At 44.9% G+C, this 25,837-nt stretch overlaps 1 protein-coding gene and 1 long non-coding RNA gene across 3 annotated transcripts in view; one reads left to right on the forward strand and one right to left on the reverse strand.

The window, feature by feature from the left end:
• The first annotated feature begins 801 nt into the window (after positions 1-801).
• Positions 802-25,837, forward strand: part of NEBL (nebulette) — a 350,953-nt gene continuing 325,917 nt past the window's right edge. The window contains exons 1-2 of one of the 2 annotated variants that reach the window (XM_035721807.1): positions 802-1,041; positions 2,321-2,415. In XM_035721807.1, coding sequence (XP_035577700.1) covers positions 973-1,041; positions 2,321-2,415 — 164 coding nt within the window. In that variant the 5' untranslated portion in view covers positions 802-972. The remainder of the gene's footprint in view (positions 1,042-2,320; positions 2,416-25,837) is intronic. The other variant, XM_027594782.2, reaches the window with a different exon arrangement.
• Positions 5,746-24,514, reverse strand: LOC113922634. Its single transcript, XR_003520010.1, has 5 exons — positions 24,419-24,514; positions 24,106-24,286; positions 18,314-18,406; positions 11,036-11,124; positions 5,746-5,844 (listed from the first exon to the last, which is right to left on the reverse strand). It is a non-coding gene; the product is annotated as an uncharacterized LOC113922634 (long non-coding RNA).

The raw sequence follows: 25,837 nt of genomic DNA on the forward strand, positions 1-25,837 counted from the left end.
GCGCGCGGCCCGCTTTTCTCCGAAGACGCCCCTGCGAGCGGGCGCGACACCATGCGCGGCGCCGCGGGGACGTGAGTCCCCTGGGTCCCTGCGGGTCTCGCGGCTCCTGGGCCCGAGCGCGCCGGTGCGCGCGGCCGGGACAGCCTCGGCCCGGGGACCCGGCTCTGCGTGGGGCGTTGGTGCGCCGCGGCCCGCCGTGCCGGGGGCTGGAGGAGCAGGGCGCGCTCAAGCCCGCGTCCTCTGGGTGCCAGGAACACCGGTCTGCGGGGGGGGGGGGACCTCGCTGGGGCAGAAGGCAGAAGAGGAAGGGCAGGGAGTGCGCGGGTCTGAGCGCCGGCCCCCCCCAGTTTCTCCCATCGCCAGCGCTTCCCTCCCCCGTCGCCGCCCACCTGGCCGCCCCCGGCTGCGGCTGCGGTACCAGCTCGCTCCCAGGCCTCACAGTCGCAGCCCGCGGCTGTCTGCGGAGCTCTCCAGGTCTCGCCGCCCCCCCACCCCCCCGCCTTTCACCAGCTGCGCCCTCCCTCCCCGGTGCCCGACGTGCTCGTTCCCTGCCACTTGGGTCCGGGCGCGCCGGTGGGTTTGGCCTGCGCGGCGGCGGCGGCGACGAGGCGGGGGAGCGAGTGAGCGCGAGGGGCGGGAGCCAGTGTCTGTGTGAGTCACCCGTACCTGGAGTGCGAGCGACGCAGAGCGAGCGGCGCGGAGCCCGAGCCGGAGCCGAGCCGGGGCCAGCGAGTGCGGCCGCCCCCCGGCGCCAGGCCCCGCCGCACACCCACCCGCGCCCCCGCCGCCCTTCCCGCGCGACGCGCGGCAGGCTCGCCAGGGGTCCGGCGCCGACTCCCGACCCCGGCGCCCGGCCGCCCGCAGCTCTCCCGCCTTCCCGGAGGCGGTGCGGGGCTCGCCGGGGGATGTCACAGCGGCTCCTCGGAGCCCCCAGCCGCTGCCGCACAGCCGCCGCCCCAGGGAACCGCGACAATGAACCCCCAATGCGCCCGCTGCGGGAAAGTCGTGTATCCCACGGAGAAAGTCAACTGCCTCGATAAGGTGAGCGAGGGGGCGCCGGGCCAGCCGGGACCTGCCGGGCGCCGGGCTGCACCTGCTCCGAGAAGTTTTGGCATCTGGGATGCAAGGAGAGGAGTGGGTCTCAGTGTTTGTGTGTGTCTTGGCACAGGGTGAGGGCGCGCAAAGGAAAACGCCCGCAGGAGTATCAAGAGAGCACGCTTGGCGCTGGTGATGTTGGAACCGGCAAGGGTTTCGTCGGGGTGCGGAGGGCGAGGGTGCGGGGCTGCGCGGGCCTCGAGCTGCTGCGGAGGGCGCGCGGCGGAGCGCGGCCCGGGGTCGAAAAGCCCAGGCTCGACCCCTTCCCACCTGCCCTCCTGCCCCTCACCGCCCCGCATCCCCGCCCCAAGGATCCGCCCGCACCCCACCTCACCGCCGCCCCAGCGCCTCCTGTGACGGCGGCGAGGTGGAGAGGCAAAGAATAATTAATATGTCGTGGGGCGGCCGCTGCGGCAGTGCTAAGAATAATCCCCGCCGGAGAGCCTGGCTCGGCGCGGCGGGCGGGATCCGCGGGGGGTTCATCCACCCGGTTGGGGAATTCCAGAGGAAGTGGCTTCGGGCCGGCCCCTGCAGCCCTGCTCCCTGCCCTTCCCGGGCGCGGATGGAGTGGACCAGCCTGCGAGAACGACCCCGGCGCTCTCCCGAGTGACTGGTAATTGAAACCAGCCGGAGGCGGTCCCTGTGAAATGTGCGTGTGGCGATAGAAACGCCTCACGAGAGCGCACCGTCACCCCGCCAGGCGTCCGGGGCTGAGTCCACCATCCCCACAATTTAGTAGAAGCTGGACCGGGAGGGGGGGAGCAGGGGTGCTTACACAGCCCCCCTCCTGCTCCGTCGGCTTGCCTGACTTCCGGTGGACCCATGTTTGTGGAGATGCTACGAACACCGTGTTTAGGCACTTTGAACCGGATTCATCTTCCTTTGGAAGCCGCTACACAGGTTCCATTCCTCCATTAGCCAGTTCAGGATTCCGTTCTGGCTGCTCGTAGAAGTGCGGTGTGGATAGAGCCTTGGCACTTCTTCCGTCAGAGTCTGTACTTGTGGTGGGGATTCATTTAAAACTCAATTTTAATAGCCGCCTGCCTTGTTTACTTAAGTGGAAGTAGGCAAACACATCTACTGTTACCTACAATCATTTTGTTGTAGTATTTTCAAATAAGGGTGGGGACGGCCTTGCGCTAAAAATATCCCCTCTCTGTACCCATCCTGGAAAGCGCTGGCATTGTACTAAACTTTTAAATATTTATTATTATTTTTTTTTCAGTATTGGCATAAAGGATGTTTCCATTGTGAGGTCTGTAAGATGGCTCTCAACATGAACAACTACAAAGGTTATGAAAAGAAGCCCTATTGTAATGCGTAAGTATTGTCAACGTAGCATGCCAGGTGTGGCTCGGCATCAGAACAGGAAAGCAAGTGGATCTGCCTGTTCTGGAGAACTGACTCACTGTGTCGCGCAGGTGGGGCGGTGGCCAGTGACTTGTTTCTGCCACAGACTCTGAGGCCAGGTACTTTGTTGGAGGACTCATGGCATGTGCGTCTTTCTTAATGGGGAGGGTAATATGTGTGTGTCTTCAACCAAGTCCGTTTTGAGGTTCACAGTGTTGCAGAGTTGGGAACATTTGTTAGAAGCTGCAGAACTACACCCTGAGAACGTGTGGGCTCTGAAGTGCATGTCAGCTTTCCATTTTAATCATATGATGTTGCCATATTGCAATTTTACATCTGAACCTAGTTGCTAGGGAAAGGAGTGTCTCGCTTCATCTCAGCCAAGACCACTCCAGAGATCCTAGAGCTTACACAGGGAACTAAAGAATGGAGACATAGGTATTTCTGGCTGTTAGTAGTAGGTCTGTTGGTGGGGATTAAAGAAGGTAACCTTTTTTTTGGCAGGCTTTTCTGTAGGCGTGCTTTTAGCCTAACTACTAGTAGTTAGCTAGCATTTATACAGTGCTTATCATGTGCTAGGCCCTATTCGCAGCACTGTATGCATACTGACTCATTTCATCTTCACAGACTCAGGAAGGGGCTCAGATCACCCCTCTAATCTGGAGATGGGTAAACATTGGCCATGGGTTCCAAAGGTCTCCTTCGCTGCCCTGGGGCATGTCTCTCTCCACTTCTTGAACATCCTCCCGCCCCAGAGTGTTTTCAGCTGTGGGCTCTTGGCCCTGATTGTTGAGCTGCCTTCTTCCCCGTTCCCCTGTGGGGGCCTCCCTGGCCTGGAGGTGGCAGAGGACCCCTAGCCTTTTGGCTGGAGTATTGCCAGAGATTCATTCTCTCTAGAGTTTTTGAAGTAGGTTCGTTCAGGTCTTCCGGAGATGGAGGGCCCATGGTTAATTGACACTTCACTCATGGGACTGTGTTTTCATACATAGTAAGTTTTTGGTAAACAAATGTAGTGTGCTCATACCTCTCTGGTGAAGAACTTCTTTTTTTTTTTTTTTTTTAAATCTCTTTGTGTTTCTGTTGGTTCTAGCTTAGTGCTTATGGATAGACTAGAGACTTTTCAAGAAATCAGAAAATGGGGGCACTGAACAGAATTCAGGACTTTTTTGGATAAGTGAAGTTCACACATATTGCCCAAACTCATCGATGTTTTCAACCCTCCTATACCATGCCTTTTATTAGGATAACATGAAGCAAAAATGAGATTTCAGTGTTCTGGTCTCCTGCTTCTCTTTTTATTTATTTATTTATTAAGATTTTATTTATTTGAGAGAGAGAGAATGAGAGATAGAGAGCAAGAGAGGGAAGAGGGTCAGAGGGAGAAGCAGACTCCCCACTGAGCAGGGAGCCCGATGTGGGACTCAATCCCGGGACTCTAGGATCATGACCTGAGCCGAAGGCAGTCGCTTAACCAACTGAGCCACCCAGGTGCCCCTGGTCTCCTGCTTCTCTTAAAGAGAGGTATGAGGGACTGGTTAAACATCAAAGGCAGTCAGCAGTACCTAGATGGGAAAGGGTCTCCTACAACCCATAAACGAGATAATTGTTCTTTAGTTTAAAGGAAAGGGAGCCATTTTCCCCTAACTACTCCAGCCCGTGGCCTGATTCAATCAGGCTTTATGGGCCACACAGCCTAGAGTTTAACCTGGTGATAACAATGCCTTTGGGTGGCTCTGGTAGGCCTGGAGGAATTGGGAGGAGAAGAGGAAAGACAGGAGAGAAAGAAATTGAGGAGAGAATAATTACGTTTAATATGATTTGATGGAACATATATACATATTTAGTTATCTGCGCATGTATACAAATACACACACACACACATATATACGCACCTATAGTTAGATAAAGAATTGAATTAGGGATAAAAGAAATGATAAAAATAAAAGGCCAGAAAAAAAGAGATACAACTGAAGGAGATAGTGTTTGGTTGCATTGGGCCACTTGACAATTCAGTGTTTACTGCTTAGTTTCAGTTCAGTCCAATTAAAAAAGAATATCAGATTCTGCAGCAAGTCATCGATGGCTGGTTTGCACTCTGACTTAGCAGTGGACAGTGCCCAGAACAGTTGAGATTTGGACCCCAAAACAAAAAACCTCTAATTGTAGGTGGGAAACATCTTGCTGTGTTGTTTCATAGACTGAGTCTCATTTTACATACTTTGGGTATGTCTAAATCAAATGCTTACAGATTTTTCTCTCTAAACTTTCTTATATAATTCATGTACCTCGTTATTAGGTTTAAGTGGAATTTTGGGGATAGCATCTCAGATTTCTTGCTTAATATGAAACCTGGTGTTTCACCTTGTTGAGCAGAGTAACAGGGGAAGACAGAAATCTAGCTTTAGTGGGTGAATGATTCGAATTGATGGTGTCAATTTGTTTAATTTAGCTTTAAGTTCATGTCACAGCTTGACATGCTGTCTCCAGAAACAGAGCCTGGCAAAGTTGCAGGTTCTGTCTGCTGTGAAGGTTCCAGGCTAGAAGACCCCTGTTCTCAACCCTTATTTTTCCAAGGGCATAGGTTGCCATATAAACTCGCTGGGCAGCGTGGATTACCCTCTGGGGATTCTGTTGCCTCCGCTCTAATTCAGGTCCTGTATGTCAGTCAGCAGTTTCCTGTGGTCTTGGCCAGAAGGGTTGCCATAATTTCTCTGGGTCATTGGTGGAAAATTGATTCTCTGAAGCATACTGTTACTAGAAAATGAAACATTCTATGTCCATGCCGTATTTTATCTGTACCCAGTTTGGCTCAAGAGTCAATATATGTCCAAGTTTAAATGAAAATGACTATTCTTCCCCCCTCAACTTGTTATCGTGAAAAAGTGGTTGAAAGAATAATAAACGAACATCTGTATATCTTCCACTGAAATTCCGCCGTTATTAACATTTTGCCACATTTGCTTCATATTTCTATTTAGGTATATTTATGAATATATTTATTATTGTCAGACCATTTGTCAGTTTCATGCATCAAGTTGGTTTCATATGTTGATATTTCCTCCCTGAAAACTACATCATCCACATACTAAGAATAAGGATATTTTCTTAAAGAGTCATAGAGCCACTGTCAAACCTAGGAAAATTAACCAAAATTTCGTAATATCTAAAATCCTATTTTCACATTTCCCCCATTGTCCTAAGAATGTCTTTTATAGCTGCTTTTTTCTTTTTAAACCAGATCCAATTAAGGTTCGTACTTTACTTTCAGTTGTTGTGAAAAAAGATAGCTTTTTTTGATTATTGGGTATTCAGAATTCTTTAATTTCATTTCTGTTGATTTACATAAGCTGTCAGAGTTTTCATGAAGAGGACTTATGTAGCATTTCTTGTGAAAAAGACCTTTAAAATAAATATCAAGAATATGCTTAATAGTTTGAAAGCATAAACAGGCATTTAAGTTTATTTTAAGAAAACATAACAGCTTTTTATTTTAATTGATACCTGGGGGCATTTTTTTAATGGGATGAAGTAGTGAGTATTTTCTTTGCTTTAAATACGTTGCTTATTTATATTCTCATGTGTTTAGAGAAGAAACAAGTTTTCTGTTTGATTTCAGGCAAAGGAAAACATATAAAATATAATTTACATAATATTTAAATTTTGATCTTTTGATAGAATGATCAAAGTGTATTACACACTAGATGTAAGATGGGCATAATACACATTAAGCTCCTAATGCAGTAGTGCACACAATTAAAATATTTAAAAACAAACTGGTCTACTTGAATACATGCCATGTTTTCATAGCCTTTATGTTTCATAAGTATGTTTCAGGCAGTGGATTCTTTAGCACATTCAGGATTTTTTTCATCATGTAACTTGCAAAGAAAAGAGGACGAGACAATATTTTTATTGCTAAGAGATGTTGAGAAAATAACAGTACATGATTAGACAAAAAACACACCTCATATTTGTATGTAAAGATATACGCCAAGTTAAACTACCCAACAAACCACCCAAAGATTATAAAACCCGAGGCCATTTGACAAATAAATTATTTAACTTGTCATGTGTGAAAGTCAAAATTGCACTTACTATATGTTTGTAAAAAATACATCATTTCTTCAGATTTTCTGAGAAATATTATAGCTTAGAAATAGCAATGTCAATGACTGGCCAGTTAATATACTGGCACCAAAAGTCTAGTTATTTTAGGTCAGGGGAGGCCCCAGTTAATGATGCAATAGTTTTAAGCAGGACCTTGTCAATAATTTCCCCCAGTCATCACTTTTGCGGAAATTTTTGGGGGGCTGAGAATTTGTCCTGATCTGCCCACATTTGATATACCTTGTATCTGTGTCAAATGTATCTTTAAATATGGGGCTGAAAAAACACAAATACCTGTACTCAGTGTGTTTAACTGTCTTTCCAAATAAGATTCCCTCTCAGCAAATAGTTTCACTTAACATCATTTTGGGAGATGTTTAAAAACAAAACAGTAGGAGCTGTGCGTCATGTTTACTTTTGCTCTGCCTGTGTCAGCATTCATCTTGTGAATATTTATTGCCCATCTACAGCCTGGGAGATGCTGAGCTAGGTGCTGCTCGTTATGAGCCGCCCAGAAGGGCTAGTGCCATTCAGCCAGCCTGTCTTGAGGCTGATTATCTGGGCCAGCGCTCCACTAGCTCTCACGTACTGTTTCTCTGCTGGTCAGTCCTTGTTAGTGCCTTTACTAAGGGGTGCTCTGAGGACACGGAAGGAAATTGAATTTAAACCCAGGAGTTTTTCCACCAGTGTATTTCCCTTATCTCTGTTTAGACCTCTCAAACCCAGTTCTATAACCCTCCAAGGACTTGAGTTATCTCAAGGGGACTTACGAAATTCTTGCTATTAAGTTAGCTTTAATTACTTAAGAACTTTTCACGAAAGGCACTGTGGTGTAATTGGAGTTTCGAAGCAAGACGGAACTGGATTTGAATCCTGACTCCATCATGCTCTGCTGAGCAAGTCACTTGATCTATAAGCTTCAGTTTCTTCATCTGGACAATGGGAATGGTAATGCTTACCCTTCCAGGGCTGCACGGGACTAAGGAGACAGTGCATGTCAAGGTTCCAGCAGTTTCTGGCATATAGCAGACCGCCAGTAAACAGTCGTGCTTTCATTTCCTCAGTGGGACTTTTTTGAGGGATGAAGGAGGAAAAAGAGGGTAGAGGGAGAAGAGGAAGTACTTCAAAGAAATAATAGTTATTCCTGTTAAAATGTTTATACCAATGTTTTTCACCCTGTGGGTTGCCACCCATTAGAGGGTTGTATCCAGAACTGAAAGAAAGACAGAGAGAGAGAGAGAGAGAGAGAGAAAAGAGGGACTATCAGAGAGCATCTGAGTAGTGAAATGAGTATTGTTTTGGCAAACATTTTTCTTCCAGTTGTGTGTGTACAGCGTGTACTGGATCATGATGTAAAAAATATTTTTTCTGGAAGTGGTGGTCAAAAAAGTTTGAGACACACTAGTTTAGTTTTAATGTCCCACATGTAAGAGAGAACTGAAAGTCGCTGGTGAGGACCACACTCTGTGCACTGAGTTCATGAATTCAGATAACCATTGCTTTCCCACTCTTGAAGCCAACCACATCCTACCCCATACCCATCAACCTTCAGGAATCTGCTCAGCCATCAGAACCGTCACCATCCCATGAAGGCACCGTGTGCTTATTTCTCTGCCTGTACCCTCTTCTAGCTTGGGGTGGCTCCGAGCACATCTGTCTTGCTCACTCTGCATCCCCAGAGCCTGGCACTTAGCACTCAATAAAGATTAGCTGCATCAGTGAGTGTGAAGGTCGCGCTGCATCAGTGTCGTTCTGCCTACCCCCTCAGATCGGGACGCCGCCCAGCCTACTTTCTGCTGGGGAGGCAGACGGAGGTTGGGCAATGTGAGAAGCTGGCTTGAGAGTAGGCCTTGAGGAACCTGAATGGTGACGTGGTGGTCAGGTTTCACAGAGTCTGAACACCAAGGGCTGCAGTCTCCCCACTGAGGCTCGCCATTGCCAAGACATAATGAACGTGGTAGGATTTCCCTTCACTGCTTACGGGCTCGGTTTCAAAACTTGGTATTGTTCTAAGATTCCTTACTGATGTTCATTTATTTTCTTCTGGGTTTAATTATAATCTGTGAAATAAGATAATAATTTCTACCTAACAGGAACTCTATAGAAATTAAATGGGGGAAATATTTGTCAGCCTTAACGCATCAGATGACACCTATTAGGTACGAAAATGTTAGTCCCGTCCCTGAATTATAATAAATAGAAAATTGTCTCATATTTCCCCCTTAAAGAGAGGGAGAAGTGTCACATTGTTAAAAGTAACAGTTTCTATGGAAGGTTATTGTGGTTTGTGGGAGTTCTAGTTGGCATCAATTATAATATGCCTTGCCTGACTTTTTAGTTACATACTACGTAGAAAAAAATTCAACCTCTTGCTCCTTGACATAGACTTGATGTGGGAAGATGATAGATGATAGGGGTTTTTTGTTTTTTGTTGTATTTTTGTTAAAATTGGATGATTGAAAGTGAGGGATGGAGACATTTTATTTGAACCAAACAAAAAGGTTCCAGTGTATATGCAGACTGATCGGATTCTCAGTTACCTTACTGAACCATTGATGGTATCTCATGAATTCGAATCTTACTACACTTTACAGTCAAGAACAGTGTAGTAAGCTCACACATCAGTGTAGAAAGACACGTCGGATGCACAGACTTATTTTTGATGGTATGTTTGGATGTCTAGAAGACCATATTTCACATTAGGTACTGAGTTGTGTCACATTTAAAAGTGTTTGAGAAAGGGGTGCCTGGGTGGTGCAGTCAGTTAAGCGTCCACCTCTTGGTTTCGGCTCAGGTCATGATCTCAGGGTTGTGAGATTGAGCCCCGCGTCGGGCTCTGAGAGAGTCTGCTTAAGATTCTCTCTCCCTCTCCCTCTGCACCCCCCCACCCACTCTCTTTCTCTCTCTCTGAAATAAATAAATCTTTAAAAGAGAGTATTTGTGAAAGGCACATTCAATGTGTAGTCTCTTTCTGATGATGTATTTATTATGGAATGATGTCAGATAAGAAAAGATTTGGAAGCACAGCAAATATCTCCTAAATCACAGTGAAATGCAAGGTTAATGCAAGATATAGATGTGTACGCTTAAACGGATATTGATTATGTGTCAGGGGCCTGTGTAAGGGTGCATTTCGGTATGTCTTCTTTAAACGTTTTCAGAGGAGTGCTTTACAAAGGAAGAGTGGTTCCTGGGGATGTGAGGAGTGAGAGAGAAGCAGATGTACCCCCAGAAGACACCCTCCTTCTCCAGAGCCCGAGGCCCCTTCATGCTCCCCCTTGAGAGGAACGGAAAGCTGAATTTCTTTTCCTTTCTGTTTCTGTTCTCCTGTAGTTAGTGTTACAAGGAAGCCCTAGGCTTTTAGCAGCGTGAGAAGTGGGGTCTAGAGTAATATTTATGAGCTGAGTGCCCAGAACATTTCACAGCCTTAGTAAAAGCATTAATATTGATTCTGAAGTTCTGCTAGTGAATAAAACATTCTGCAGCTTTTCTTGTCGAACCGAGATATGGGGGCACGGGCAGAACCAGGAAACAGGAAGTTGTGGGAAGGACCAGGTTTGAACGGCAAGGACTGTTTATTCCAGCACTGGAAACCCATTATTAATTTTATCTATAGTCATCTGTGCATTTTTCTCTGTGGTATCCTTGAGGGAGTTACTTTGTGTTCAACTTCTGTTTACTTTTCCACACTCTGTTGACTCATTCCCGTTGAATCCTAGGAGGAGCTAGAAGAAAACTGGCTCGATGTGTGTATTTTTGAATAGCATCAGATCGATAGGTAGACTGGTGGTCTGCTATACTTCTGCTTCAGCTCAGCAGTCTAAAAAGCTATTTAGACAAAAATCTTTGATTTGATTCCCCTGATGCTCATTATCCATCAAAGGCAGGTGCAAGTCAACCGCAGAGAGCCTGGGGAGAGCCGAGGGCCAGAGATCTGGGATATGGACTTAGACAGTTGCCCACCGGTATTGAATTTGGGCTTTCAATGTGACTTCATTACCCATTAATTGACCAAGAATGTGCACTCGACCAACTCAGGCAATGTCCAACTACACTCAAGAACAGGGCGGTAAGCTCACACATCAGTATAGAAAGACACGTTGGATGCACAGACTTATTTTTGATGGTATGTTTGGATGTCTATATCATCCTCTCCTGGCTGCTCTTGCAACCATCCACCTATTCCTGGAGGCTTAAGCATCTCTGTCGTCTTCCACACCTCCCTCCCCGCCCCATCCCGTCCCTGTATTCATTCCCTCTGTTCTTGCCCGTGCTCGGGCTCTCTTATCATATTTGGCCAGTGATCTGACCAGTGTCCTCTAACTGGTCTCCCTGTTCCAGTCTTTCTCTTTTTGAAGGCTTTTCCTGCCACCGTACTTATCTTTGAAACCATGGCTCTGGCGACTTTACTTCCTTGCACAAACACCTCTGATGGTTCCCCACTGCCTGTAGAAGACAAGATTGGGGGCTTTTCACCACCTACCTTCCCCAGCCCTCCTCCTCTCCAGTCACACTGGGCTGCTTGCCTGATGCCTTCATCAAGTGTCTTCAGCGAAGTCTCAGTGTCCTCATCTGTAAAATGGGTATGATAGTAGACTAGGATTAAGATTTCATTGGAATATCAAAATAATAAGTTGAGCACAGTTTCAGGCACACAGTAAGGAGTTAATAAAAGATATGATTTTCATCGTTATGAAACTTGACACATGATCTGACCCTTTACTCACGCTGTTTTTATGCCTTCCTGCCCTCCCCTCTTTTAAAGTTACTTTCATCTTTAAGGTACACAGCCTTGACAGCCTTTGTGAAGCCATTGTGAATCTCTCAGTCAATCACGGCACTCTCTTTGTGTGTTCATTGTAATTAAAAGCAAAAGATTTTATTTATTTATTTGTTATTTGTGGGGGAGGGGCTGAGGGGGAAGGAGAGGGTGAGAGAATCTCAAGCAAACTTTGCGCTGAGTGCGGAGCCCCACACGGGGCTTGATCTCACAACCCTGAGATCATGACCTGATCCGAAATCAAGAGTCAGACCCTCAACCGAATGAGGTATCCAGGTGCCCCTCATTGTAGTTTTTATATCTCCATTATATCACTTTTCAAAAGGCCTGCCTTGTACTAAAGTTGTATCTGTCTCCCCATTGGAGGCAGTTTCCTGCTGAGAGGGGACCACGGAAGTTCACAGCCTGGGTTGGAGGTGGATTGGGGGTTGGGGAGGTCGGGTCAGCTGCAAGAGCTTGACTTCTTAAAGGTATTATTTCTGGCATGTGTTTAAGGAATTGAGAATGGGTGTTGCAATGCTGCAGTGTAGTTCTACCAATAACCACCCAGAATTAGCGTCAGCTCCACGAGTTAAGGGTGTGGCCCCCAACAAGACAGATGGCAGCTGCAAGCTCAGAAGTCCCCAGGCCACCCATGCTTCTGGCCAACTGGCTACAAATTTGGGGGCTCCTACAGTTAGCTAGAATGACTCAAAGAACTCAGAAAAGTGCTGTACTTGAGATTATTGTTTTATCATAAAGGATACAAATCTTGACCAGCCAAATGAGCATACACATTGGGCGAGGTGAGGGAGGGTCCTGGACATGGAGTTTTCTTGCCCTTGCCCTGTGGAATCAGGATGTGTCTCCCGGTGGGCACATTGATGTGTTCACCATTTAAGAATCTCCACTGAGCGTTGGTGTCCAGAGATTTTACTGAGGTTTCATTACACAGACCTGAAGATTTATTGGCCATGTGTGATTATTCAATCTCTAGCCCCCCTTCCCTCCCTGGAGGAGGTCCACTGATATTGCCCGACTCAAAGCTCCAACCCTCTAATCACATGATTTCTGAAATGGCCAGTCCCATCCTAAGCCAACTTCTTAGCCTCACTCACTAATGGATCAGGGGACTAATGAATAACAAAGATATTTCCAATCACTTGGGAAATTCCAACTATTTAGAATATGTCTCAGGAAGCGGGGTGGAGGGGGGGGACAAATGCTGGTCAAATTCTTTATTATACAGCAACAGGTGTGCTTCTCAGTGTCCTGATCAGATGTGCTGTTTGAACTGCTGACACAGTGTTGCTCTCTCACATCATGAACCTTCCTGTCCCATTATGACAAGAATGATGATCTAAAACCCACCATATCTATTTAGTCAATCAATAGAAGTTGGGCAAGGTTTGTAAACTGTTTGCTGACTGCGTACAGGAGGCCAGTAGGAAGGACTCTTGATATAGCTCTCTAGATTTGGGTTTCATCAATAAGCAAGGCTTCCCAATAACAAGATTACATTTTGGAGAGCAGGAATTGTCCCAATTGCCTTAGTATACTGAGTATACCGACTGTGTGCTCAGTAAATGTCCTTTAGTAGAGCATGTTGCCCAGCTAGCTTTGTTGGGAAGGTGGTGAGCCCCTCTGGCTGGCTGAGCAATACAATTCAACCACGGGCCTCCCTCGACGACAGACCTGACTCAACGAGAGGGGATAGACTTCTTTCCATGAGGACCCCCATGGTGATCCCAGCTGGAGCTAGCCATGCTTGGACTGATAATATACACGAACAGTAGCTACCACTAGAGAGTTTAGGTGAAATAATGAAATTTATCGCTAGATTATTGGTCACTGACACGCAACTGAACAAAAGATGACAGGAATAATATCTACAGAGGTACTTTGTAAGAATCATGTTGTGACAACTATGGTTTTCAAAGTTTTGGAAGTGGACCCTGTGTTTAGACCATGTGCCTATTCATTTGCATATCCATATATATTTTTTTCCCCTGGAAATAAGTATGACTTATTTACTTGCTGAGACAAAATGTAATCAGGGATGCATGCTTTAATCCCCGATAAATGACGTTTTTACATTCCCTTATGGAAGAATTTAATTTTCTTTGGTGACTTTCTTCAGTGCTCTGTCCTTTCTCTAAGATTTCCAGAACTTCAAAAGCAACTCGTCAAGATCTGGGCTTCTTCCCCCGTCCCTCTCCCCCATGCCAGCTCTCTTTCTTTCTCTCTCTTTCTCTCTGTTTAAAGTCTTTTCTGTTGCCACTGACGTAGTTCTCTGATTTTCTTAACATTAAGTGAAATTCTATTTAAAAATTTCTAGATGCTTAAGGCACATAATAATTAAGGGTTATTCCTGTCAGGAATAGAAACACCATATTAGTACAGTTCTTCCTCAGAGGCTGCTAAAGAAGGAAAATCCTGTTTAGAGGGTTTGCCACTGTGGTTTTTTTTTTTTTTTTTTAAATGGCAGTTATGTAATGCCAGGTTAATTGGCCAGGAGTCAGGAAGCTGGTTTATTTGTGCATCTCTTGTGTCATATGTACCTGAGGGGTGAGTGGTCAGTGAAAGCATCTGTAATTTGTTCATGGGAGCTGTTGCCCAAGAAGTGTCCTGTGTAATGGCAGTTTGACAGATGTTGAAAGAAAAGCATATTGGTTTTTCTTTATACAGTGATGGGTGTATAACAGACACTGAATAAACACGTGTGGGTTGGCTTTAAAAGCACATTTATTGTGAATGGGAGCAGACCTTCGTTTGACAGAAAGCCTCCTAACGGGCATCCTTCTCTGGTGGGTCAGGAGAGATTGCTACTTGGGATTTAAAAATTAATTCTCTAGCAGGAGAAAAACAGGTGGAAACACAAAAGAAGTACCTGGATGGGGGAAGGATCAAGTCATCTTTGGAAGGAACCGACAGAGGAGTGCCCGTGACCTCACCCATCCGTGCCAACGCAGACACACGAAGGGAGGTTCACGAGATCCAGCGATGTCAGCAGTGTGTGTGAGGGGGAGAGGCTGATAATGAAATTCTGGCAGCGGGGAGGCTTGCTCTGCTAAAAAAGAAACATGTCTAATAGGTGGATCCATGTATAGAAAGAATTTTGAAGATGGAAAAATGATGGAGAACATGGGGGTGAGATGAAATGAAGGAGAAAAGGAAGTGGCACCTCTGCAGGCAGATGGGAGGGTACAACCGAAGCTTCCTCCACATGTTTACACTTCGGCACAGAGGCGAGATACAGTGGGGAAGGGAGGCTTTAACGAGACAGCTGCTGAAAGTTGAAAAGAGAGTATCAGTTGATTTTTTTTTTTTTTTTTTTTGCTTTGCTTTTGTTTACAGTTTCACTGTTTTCAAGCTGCTTTGGACTTGATGTGGAAAATAAGGAAGGACTGGTTGGTGATGTCGCAGTTGTGAGGGCTTTGGAATGGGTGGTCTCCGTTGCCTTGGAGTGAAGGGAGGAGTTGCTGGTCATACCACATGGCTGACTTTAGGAAAGCCTGGTGACCATTTGTGAGGAGCAAGAGGGGCCAAGTGTGCAGGGAGCCCTAGCTCGTGAGAAACTCTGTGAGGCAGGAGCCAGTGTACCTGCTGACCACAACGGTCCTTGGCTCGCAGTTGGCCTTTATATGATTTATGGAGGAAAGGAAAGAAGGAATGAAAAGAAAGGTGGCTCAGTGCGGCAGAAGACTTTGAGAAATAAAGTTCTGATGGAAAATGTGTTATTTCTGTGAGTGGGGGAAGGGGGATGTTTCTTAAAACAGGAACCCAACCCCAAACCAAAAAGCCATGTAGGTCATCTCCTGGGGGCTTTCTAAGCTCTGATTACTACAACACACCTTTTAAAAGATGGAAAACTGAATTCCAGAATGCACACAAAATAAGAAGGGGGTCAAGAAAGCTAATGGCTGGGGTGCCTGGGTGGCTCAGTCAGTTAAGCGTCTGACTCTTGGTTTCTGTTCAGGTTGTGATCTCAGGGTTATGAGATCGAGCCCCGCACTCCACGCTGGGAGTGAAGGCTGCTTAAGTTAAGATCCTCTCTCTCTCCCTCTGCCCCTCCTGTTGGTGCGCACTCTCTTTCTCTTTAAGATACATAAATCTTAAAAAAAATGCTGATGGCCAATGTGCTCAATGGCTTGTGAAAAACTCTAAAGACAAGTTTTTTTTTTTTTTTAAGATTTAATTTATTTATTAGAGAAAGAGAGAGAGAATGAGCAGGGGGAGGGGCAGAGGGAGAAGCGGACTCCCCATCGAGGGGGGAGCCTGATGTGGGGCTCGATCCTGGCACTTCGGGATCATGACCTGGACTGAAGGCAGATACTTAACTGACTGAGCCACCAGGCACCCCTAAAGACAAGTTTTAAACACACTTAGATTCCAAGAAAAAAGATGAACTATGGCTTGGGAAAGACAGAGTGATAATAAAAGATGACAAGGAAGTAAAGTTATTCGGTTCCTAGTTAGCTTTTATCCTTTCAACTGAGAAGAAGCTATTTAAAAGTAGGAGAGTTTTGCAAACATCAATAAGAAATTAAATATTAGGAGAGCCAATAGTATGAAGACACCAAGCCATTCAATGTGAAGCTGAGAAATGTTCAAATCTCTAGATCCAGATGAATGGCACCTCAGGGACCTGAGGATACCCTGGAACGAAAGCCGCTGAACCGTGACCCTGAACCACAAGAGAGGATATGGTGGGGGGTTAAGGGGACAGGCTCTGGCACTCCATCGTGCCTCAGTTCCCTCGTCTGTAAACTGGTGATGCTGTGTCATCTATTCCATCTGCAAAAGGAACAGGCTGTGCTCTGTTGCTGATAGCAATAGTACGTACCTCTTCTGGTGACTATAAGGAACAAATGAGATAATCCATGTGAATACCTGACTCAGAGTTGATACCATGTAAGTATTAGTTATATTCATTATTTCCCATTCTCTTTGAGAAATTATCTTTAAAAGAGAGCTCTGAGAGTTTGGGAGATGGGAAAATATCCCAAGTTTTAGAAAGTGGAAGAAGAGACATATTGTAGAAATTGCAGCCTAATAAATCTGACATTAATTCCTGGCAAAATTTTCCTGTGGTAAGTACAGAGATGGTTTGTGAGGAGATCAAAATAAAAGGTCCTCATAGCTTCTGTGTTAGTCTGCTAGGCCTGCTGTGCACAGTACCACAAACTGGATGGCTTACCTAACAGAAAGAAATGTATTGTCTCACAGTTCTGGGGGCTAGAAGTCTGAAATTAAGGTGTCTGTGGATTGGTTTCGTCTGGGGGCTGTGAGGATGGTCTGTTTCAGGCCTCTCTCCTTGGCTTGTAGATGGCTACCTTCGTCCTGTGTCTTTTCACATCATTTCCCTTCTGTGTGTCCTCTATGTCTGAATTTCCCCTTTTTGTAAGAATGGCCGTCATAGCGGACGAGAGCTCACCCATGACCTTGTTTTAACCTGATTCTACTTCCATATAAGGTCACATTCTGAGGTATGGGCCGGGGGTGGGGGGCGTCAGGCCTTCACCATATCTTTTTTAGGAGTGGGGCAGGGGAGGGGCACAATTCAACCAACCCATAACAGGTTCACTACCAAAGTCAAGCAAAGCAAAATTAGCCTTATTTTTCCGATGGTATAGAAGAAGGGAGACGTACACGTTGTGAACTTTGAATTTTTAAAAAGGCATTCAATACAGTTAATTTTCGTAAATGAAACTTACAGTGAGTGTATTCTCTTTTCTTCCTCCCCTGCAGGCCCTTCGTTTAATCTGCATTTGAATTATGTGGGTCTGTTTTTTCATTTGATGAGTATGTTTTCAAGACCTCACTATTATTTTCAAGGTTTAATAATGATCTCTTCCATCCAGGACCTTTACTTTGTGACATTATATGCATCGTAAGCTTCTGAAACAATTATGGAATTGTTCTCTGATGGATTGATTGTTCCTGCTCATAAGAGAATGGCATTAAAATATTTATAGGGAAATGAATTTAAGTTTCAAATGGAAAAGGCCAGAAGAAATATAGTTTAAAACTTCATAGAAAATGACACAGTTCTTACCACTTTATTTTAAAAAAGGGGGAAAAAAAAAATCTCATGACTGTGACCTAGGCTCTAGCACAATTGAAAGATTCTTGTGTGGAGATTTATAATCACAATATTCCCACAATTTAGGATTTATATTTCAATTTCAGAATTTAATTATTAATTTTATCATGAAACTTACTTAGATGGCTTTACACTCTTTTATTATTTTATGAAGTAAGGAAGAATTTTATCTGTGTCTCAAGAGTTAGTTGAGTAGACTTACTTTTGCGGCACTGGCATTTATATGGAAGTGTTAGGCTGCTGAAAGAAATGGTACATGCTAATGGCGCAGGTGGATCCTGTGATAAGGCTTGTGTTGGTCCTGGTTTGTTTTCAGTGCACGCATTCTCCGGTTAGCCTGTTCTCTCAGGTGAACTTTAATACCAGATAGAAATCTTACCCACCCACTGGGTTCACGCATACTTTGAAAAATTGTATTTCTCCTCTACCCTTGTGCTCCTGTCCCTGACTTTGAAAACAGATCCCAAACATATGCCTCCTTTTTCCTCCTTATAATCAGATTTTAACTTTGAATGTCTCCAAGTACTATTGATGTTTCTGTCTTGAATTAATTTTTTGATAACTCTTTGTTCACTTATACATGATTGCTTTTTGCATGGTGCTTATAACACTATTGACAGGATGCCAGATGGAGATCTCTTTGGACCTTAACAAAAGGACAAAACTACTTCTCCCCAGTTACACTATGATAACCCTCCCTCCTACCCACCCCCCCAAATAAATGAATGACTCTAGATTTTTTTTTTCCTATAGTTTCTGCTGGTCCTTTCTGTTTTTACCACTTGAGTGGCTGGAAATTCAGCCTTGTGGTATGATGGACATTCTTAACCTCCCTAAAAACCTTTGTCCTCAAATAGAATTTCTGGGATTTCTGCATGAAACTGTAGTGCCGTTACCTGTCTGGCTTTTGAGAGACAGCAAAGGCTGGTTGCTGGGCCCACTCCACCTCTGTCCTTATCATGCAGTGGGGCTCAATCTCTGCAGAGGCACTGAGTGTGAGAAGAAGAGAAAATGAGTGTTTATAAAGAGCAGGGCACAGCCCTCTACGTGGGAGCAGTAAGGAACCCCAATGCTGCCTTTCCAAGGTGCGCTCAGTCTGTTTTCTCCTTTCCAGAACTGGGCAGTGCTATATCCAGCCTGCTGTCCACTTTTCAGAGGTAGCCATTGTTTGAGCTTGAGCAATGCAGTGATTACCTGGGTTTTGGGTGTGAATTTTAAAGCCAAACAGTTAAAGTTTTACAGGCACAGTCCTCAAGATTTCAGAAGTTCTTGTGTATATTTTTCAAATGGGAATGCATTTTCAAAATTCCTCATGGTGAACCTATTAAAGAGACTCTCAGCTGTGAAGATTTGTCGTATGATGTTGTTGAGGAAGATGAACATACATTGTCTCTTTAACATTTCGAATAATGTTGAGGGTTGTGTTTTCTTTCATCCTCTTTTATATTGTGAGTCTCTAAACACACAGGTGTTGTGGAAGCCCACGAGTGCAGAAGACAGAGGGGAAAATTTAGTGTTATAGCTCATTTATATTAGGACTCACTTTCTAAATTTGACTTTAGTGCTTGCTTTAAAGAATATTTATTTTCTGTGTAGTTTTAATGTAAGGCCTTCTGAACTGGGGAATTGTTCTCTTCATCATTGAGTCAATGTTTAGTAAACATTTCTCAAAAACTCTGAAGAAGGTGAAGCATTTCTGAAAAACATATATTCATGTGTAGGCTCATTATGAATTTCCTATTTTGCCTGCTCCATTTTATGTGGCCTTATTACATTATGCATCATTTAACAGATACAAATGCAGCCCTGCATCTTACTTTTATGCTGTAAAGACATTTTATTTCTGTGTGTACTTATTTCAAGAAGTTAATTGGTAATACATTAGCCTCTGTAACCTTGCTGTATTGTGTAGTCATTAGGAGCCCAAGCTTTGAAGTCAGACATTTCAGTTTGAGCTCTGGACTCCACTTGGAAAATCACTTCATGTCTCCAACCTTAGTTTCCTAATCTGTAAAATGAGGATGCCCCCTGAAGTTGTTGAGAGGGTCACATGAGATAGTGCATGTGAAGTGCCTGACCCATTGTCACTGCACATTTCTGAGCCAGAAGATGCATCGTGTGGGGTAAACAATTTGGGACTAGCAGACTGGAAATCTGGGATTCAAGGCCAGAGAAAATCCACAAAAGCTGGAAAGAGAAGTTGAAACTAAGGAGACCCAGGCTTTGGTTCTAAGTACATAGGGTGTTGTTGCTTTTCCGCTCGTTATTCTAGTATTCATATTGCTACAAACAAGGAAATGGATGCTGGGTTATTTTTCCCTCCCAAAGTCATGTTTTACTTTAGCAGAATACATAGGAAAAGATTTGTGGTTATTGGCATGCTGGACTAGAACTTGATGCATCTATCTTTATATTTTCTCCAAGTGGGAAGTTAAATTACTGTTCTGAGGTTCATGAGTTCAGAGGAGAACTTACGCCTGGAAACAAGTATGTTACCTGATCCACACTTGGCTAGGCTAGTTAAAGTGTTTGGATAGAATGATACTTTTTTTTCTTTTTTCTTTTTTGGCATTTTCTGTTCTGGATTAATGGTGGGTGTTTGTTGACCGTGGATCCCTCTGTCCTTGTAGCCTATGTTGTGAGGTGTGGCCTGGGGGCATTGTGTGGCTTGGGGAATGGACGTAGGTCAGTCAATGCTCATTGGGCGCCAAGGGAGTTCATAGGATTAGTGGATTTTTTGGATTTTCAATATGACACTGGAGTCATAACCAGAGGCTTAGTTTATAACCAGAAGCTTAGTACTAGGGACAAAGGGATGGCCAGATGGAGAACATGAAGGAAGGTCCTTCCTGGATTGCACTATCTTGCGATCCCAGGCTCCTTGGAAGCTAAGTGGTTGGGAGTAAAATTGGGCTTGACTCTGCCTGCATTCTTCTCAAGCCCGGTAGGGCTCACTTTACTGTCCCCTTCCTTGAATGGTAGAATTTCAGTCCCTTCTTCTTTTATTCACTGAATGGTGGAATTCATTCATTCATTCATTAATATTGATTGAACATCTACTAGACCAGACAGTGTCCTAAATATTTGGGAATACAGCAGTGAACAAAGCGGACAAAAATCCTTGCCCTCATGGAGTTTCCATTTTAGAGGGAAGAAGCAGACAATATACACAACAGAACCCTAAGTAATATATTCGAAAGTGATAAGTACTCTAGTGAAAAATCAAGCAAGGAAGGGCGATAGAGTGTCCTTGGGTCAGGCGGGGGTTGGAGGATGCCTTGCAACTTAGAAAAAGCTGGTAAGGGAAATGGAGTTCTTATATTTGAACAAAACCTGGGGGAGGTGAGGGAGTGAGCTCTGTGGAGACCCAGACCAAGGCAATAGGAAGGACACACAGAGAACCTGGGGGTGTAGGTGAGGCAGGCCAGTCAGGGAGCCTGTGGGGAGTGTGGGCAGAGGAGAGTGGTAGATGAGCTGGAGGGCAGCCAGCTAGGGGGGGCCAGAGGGTGGGGAGGAGGGGGCAGTGGAGACGGGGGCTGTGAAGGGCCTTGTAGACCATTATAGCAACTGTGGAGTTGGGGTAAGTGTGAGTGAGAGGGCGCTGCCGGCGGGTGTTGAGCACAGGAGTGACATGGCATGTGACTTAGGTTTTTAACGGGATTACTCTGGCTGCTGTGAAAAGAATTTACCTACTAATAGGCCAAAAAAGAGCTTTCTGTGTGTGTGTGTGTGTGTGTGCGCGCGCGCGCGCACGCGTGTGCCAAAGGGACAGTCACGTGGAGGGTCACTGCTACCACCGTTAGTAAAAGAAGACTATGTTTTGTCATAAGAATGCAGCCTGAGTTATCGTGAGGCCTGTCCTCGAGGGATTTTCATCCCCTGGGTCTGAGGGAGGGGGCAGGGCAGGGCCATTTCACCATCATCAGTGACTCAGTACGCCTTTTGACTTGAGCAGGGTGGACACATTGTGCACGTGGTTTTACTTCCTGGATGTCGTTTACACCTTGATGGCTTTAGAGGAACTTGGAAAAAATCCTGTAGAACGATTGAGTCCTGGGGATTTCCCGACACACAACCGCCTTCTTTCTCATGCCCTCCCTCATTCCATCCTCTCCTCCCTGCCCCTCTGTGATGATCAGGACTGAGGGCATTGCCCTAACAGACTGTATGTTTCTGAGTGGTGGTCATTAATTTTTCTTGGCTTGGCTGAAGAAACATTCCCGTCACCTCTTTTGAACATAGAGCACCACCTTGGCGTGAATGAGTTTTGACAACAGAACCTTGTTCTGCAGCTAGAGCTTGGCCCCGTTCCACTCCCTATTAATTTTCTTGTACAATTAAGGCACCTAGGAAAACATTTGAAGAAAGTTTTCATTTTGTGGGCTAATAATAAATGCCATAAGGTAGTTAGCCAGTCTTTTGGCTTTGGTTGCGATTTTTGCACAAAAGGTGTACAAACAGTAGCTACTACAAAGGTGAATTAGGAGCAGATAATGACTCCGTCTTTTGGACGTCTGAAATATGGAAATAGACTTACACAGATAATTGTTCTGAAGTGTTCACATCTCACTTTTATATTTGCCAAACATCCTTGCTAGTTTCGCTTCTTGGCAGTGCAAATGTTTGGAGACATGTTGTATGTTCTCCAGTGTTCCTGACTTCGTGTTCCCCCCCCACCCCGCCACATTCTGTAGTTGTGCGGGTTTGTGGATGGAGTCAGTCTGGGGGGACTCAGCCCATTCTTTCGCAGTTTTAATTCATTGTGAAATATTAGCAGGAAGGCAAAGTTATTTTACATTGAACTGACTTTTTTGGGGAAGTAGCAGATTAGATTTTATGGTAGCAGCTGTTCTGAGTGGAATTTGTCACAAAGTTGTTGAGAAGTGAATGCTTCCAATACCCTGATATAAATCCTTAGTTTAAAAAAAGTACATGCTGCGAATAAATGAGGGTGTTGAAACAGAGAACAATATTTTTGTAAATATATGTTTTAAAACCTAAGCTCTGGTGTTGTGTTTTTTTTTTTTTTTTTTGGTTAACATCACAGCCTCAGTCTTTCAAAAACAATGATTGCTCTGATTTTGCAATGGGAGTCTTTGTTTAGTTTAGAAGCCAATAAGGATATGCTACAAAAGAAAACATAACCTAGTAGGGAGGCTCCCCAATGGTGAGCACACTGGAGAAGGAATTTGAGAAGGAACAGGACCTTTGAACATGTTGCTTCTCTTCCTGGAGTACCGCCTTCCTGCCCCCTACCTCCCACCACGAAACTTCGCCTCCTTGATGACTTTTCCTCACTCAGCCCTCAGCTCTCAACAGGGATGCCTTCCCTGACTTGGCTAGTTCTTTCTACTGTAAACTCTTAGGAGCTTTATGTAGTTCTTCTTCTTAGCACTTATGGTATACTTATTTGAGTAATTTCTTATTATATGAACTCTATGAGAGAAGGGAGAGTTTCCTTATTTTTTTATGATGGTGTCATCTCTGCCTACATACAATGTTTGACACACTGATAAATATTTTTTCAGTGAAGGAGTCCATATATGAGTTGAGTTTGTGTGGCCATAGGAAGGCTGGTGCAAAGATTTAGGCCTATGGCCTCAAGTTCAAATGACTTGGGGGGCCGGGCAGCCATCGTAAATGAGTGGAGTAGACTTTTGAAGCCACCTGAGATGTGCTGGGCAAACCAGATAGAATGTCTGGGGCACGGGCCTGCTGAGTGGATGCTCTCCTCCCTCCTTCCGTGGCGGCTCATTCTTTTTACCACAGGGATGTAGGCTTGGATCGTGGCAAATTTAGAAGGACTCCCTGGGCAGATGGGTTAGGGTGGGGTAGACTTAAACAGTAGGAAGAATGGGGAAGGAAGGCTGCCTGAGGGTATGGAGTGCCAGGAAGGTTTTTGAGCAGAGGCGAGAGATTGTCAGATTAGGAAGTGTTTAGGAAGAAAATTTTGGCAGTGTGGGAAGTCTTCAAGTATTATCAGGAGACTCGTAGGTTCTGAGGCTAGTGTCGTAGTCCGCACCAGAGCTAAATGAGGCTGGGCTCTGGGAGAAGTGTGGTGGTAGAACCAATAGTTTACTGCCTGGCAGCATTTTTGCAAATACAGAGACAGACATGTATCAGAAAAATAAATTTCTGAAAATTATGCCACTCTTCATCAACATCTTTCTAGAAACAACAGAAATGGTGACTGGAAAAGGAGAGCATGAGGTCAGGTCTGATGGCTGTGGGTTGAGGACTGAGTGGGAGGTGAGAAAGGAGCACCAGTGAGCAGAGTCTCCTCTTCCGAGAGGTTTTTCAAAAATAGGAAGAAAAGAAACTGGAGCAGAAGTCGGGGCAGAGGAAAATGCCAGAAGGATCCAAGGGGATGGATTTCCTGTGCCAATGAGGGTCCCTTCTTCTGAGATCCTGAGAGCACAGTGGGGTGGGGGAAGACATCCAGCCTTTGAGGTGGGAGTAGCCAGTGGACGGCGAGGTCTTGCCAGGTGGCAGAGGACACCATACGCTCAGTGAGGGGTTGTACGTGAGGCTGGGGCTTTGCTTTGGGGAAGATGTGTGTAGGACCCAGTGCTAAAATGCATGAACAGTTCCACTTTTATCAGTTTTTATTAACTGGTGCTACAGAAATATTCTTGGAAATACTGAGGGAAATCATCCCTTGCTTTTTCCTTCTGACTTGAAAACTCACCAGAAACCTCAGACGCCTCCTGAAATCTTGAACAGAAGCAGTCTCAAAACGATTCCATGGAGGATATTTAGGACCTGTGGAAGTCCAGAAGCCATTGCTCTTCTGTGTGGGATCCTCCTTTGACTAAAAGTCCAAGGCTGATCTCACAGAGCTTTGGTAATCAGCTGCACCTGAAGCGGGTCTGAAAAGAATAGATCGGTAATAGAGTATTATGAAATGTAATGTAATATAAAAATATAAGTATAATATTATGAAGTAAAATATGATGAAACTGCTATAGACATTCAGTAATATCTTTGGAATCAGGGAATACCTTAAGTTTGCTACCACTTTCTCAGTTAAAAATTTTTTTTACTTTCCCAGGCCATTGCTGTTTTCCCATCACACTCAGGTCTTTTCAGAGTTTCTCAGAATAAGTCAACAAATCTATTTCAAATGTGTTTGTTACTAAGCAACAGTTGCTAAGAGCGTCTGTAATTAAGATGAAAGTTCCAAGGTAACTATGCCCAAACACAGCCCCATTTTCAGCATTTTCTGATAAGGTGAGCGTAGGGTGAATAAAAGTGAAAGAGGACTATTTCAGCGAGAGCACTGTGCCTGACATTTCTGAATGTGTTTGCTGTCCTCTAGCTCATCTGGGCCAGAGAGTTTGTGTTTTACAAATCAGCTAGTAGTTTTTCCTCACGCGTCAGACGTACATGGTCCTGATGTGAACAGGTGATGCCCGTTGGAGGCAGGGCCCCCCCCATGGCCGTGGCATGGTGGCCACGCCGTCTGATGTGGCTGGTAAGAGGGATGACTGGAGGGAGCCCCACGTGAGCTCAGCTGCCTCTGCAGCTATGACTGACCTAGATTAAGCAGCAATGAAGGCATGTTCTGCACTCTAACAGTGCACAGTGTCTTTTTTTTTTTTTTGTTTTTTCCTCCTGGTGATTTGTAAAGGAAGGCTCATTGCAGGCGCTTCACAAATTTCCTCTTTCCCTTCCTGCTCCATTCTGTTCCAGGGGCGAGGGGAGGAGGGTGGGGTTTCCATGACAACCTGTGGTTGAATGACCTCCTTTTAGACCTGTTGTTAGATGCCCAGTGGGCCCCAGTAGAGGTGCAGAGAGCCAAGCCTCACCTAGTGGGAGACTTTGTGGTAAAAGAGGAATCAGTCTCTCCCCCAGTCAACAAGCAATTGCTGAGTGACCCTCCAGTTGCCTATAAACTTGGTGCTCCCCTTTGGGGTTTGCTTACAGGTTGGCCTCACTGCAAAGCAGAGTGACCATCAACCACGAAAGAGTGCTGACCAATAATACCTTAGGTTTATGATCTTGGGTAAGTCATAACCACCTTGAACTTTAATTTCCTCATCCTTATGCTGGGGACAGTAATATCTACTTGGCTCATATGGTAGGGTTGCCATAAGAATTAGGGTATGAAAGTGCTAGGACATGTGTATATATATTCATTCATTCAGCAGATACTTAACTAAGTGCGTCCTATGTGCCAGGCACTGTTCTAGTTTCACGATACAGTCCATGTCAGAAGAAATAAATAGATCTGCTCAATTCTTTTTAGTGTCCGTTTAATATCTCATAGTTTAGGTGTTCCATAATTCATTTAACCATCTTCCAATTAAGTGAACAGTGCTGCAGTGAACATCTTTAGATATGTATTTTTGGCATATGTGAGAATATTTCTCTAGGAGAGTATCGCAAGAGATCTTGCCAGATCAAAAGCAGGCATATTT

The sequence above is a fragment of the Zalophus californianus genome, chromosome 9 (genome assembly GCF_009762305.2).
Source record: "Zalophus californianus isolate mZalCal1 chromosome 9, mZalCal1.pri.v2, whole genome shotgun sequence".
Classification (NCBI taxonomy): Eukaryota; Metazoa; Chordata; class Mammalia; order Carnivora; family Otariidae; genus Zalophus; species Zalophus californianus.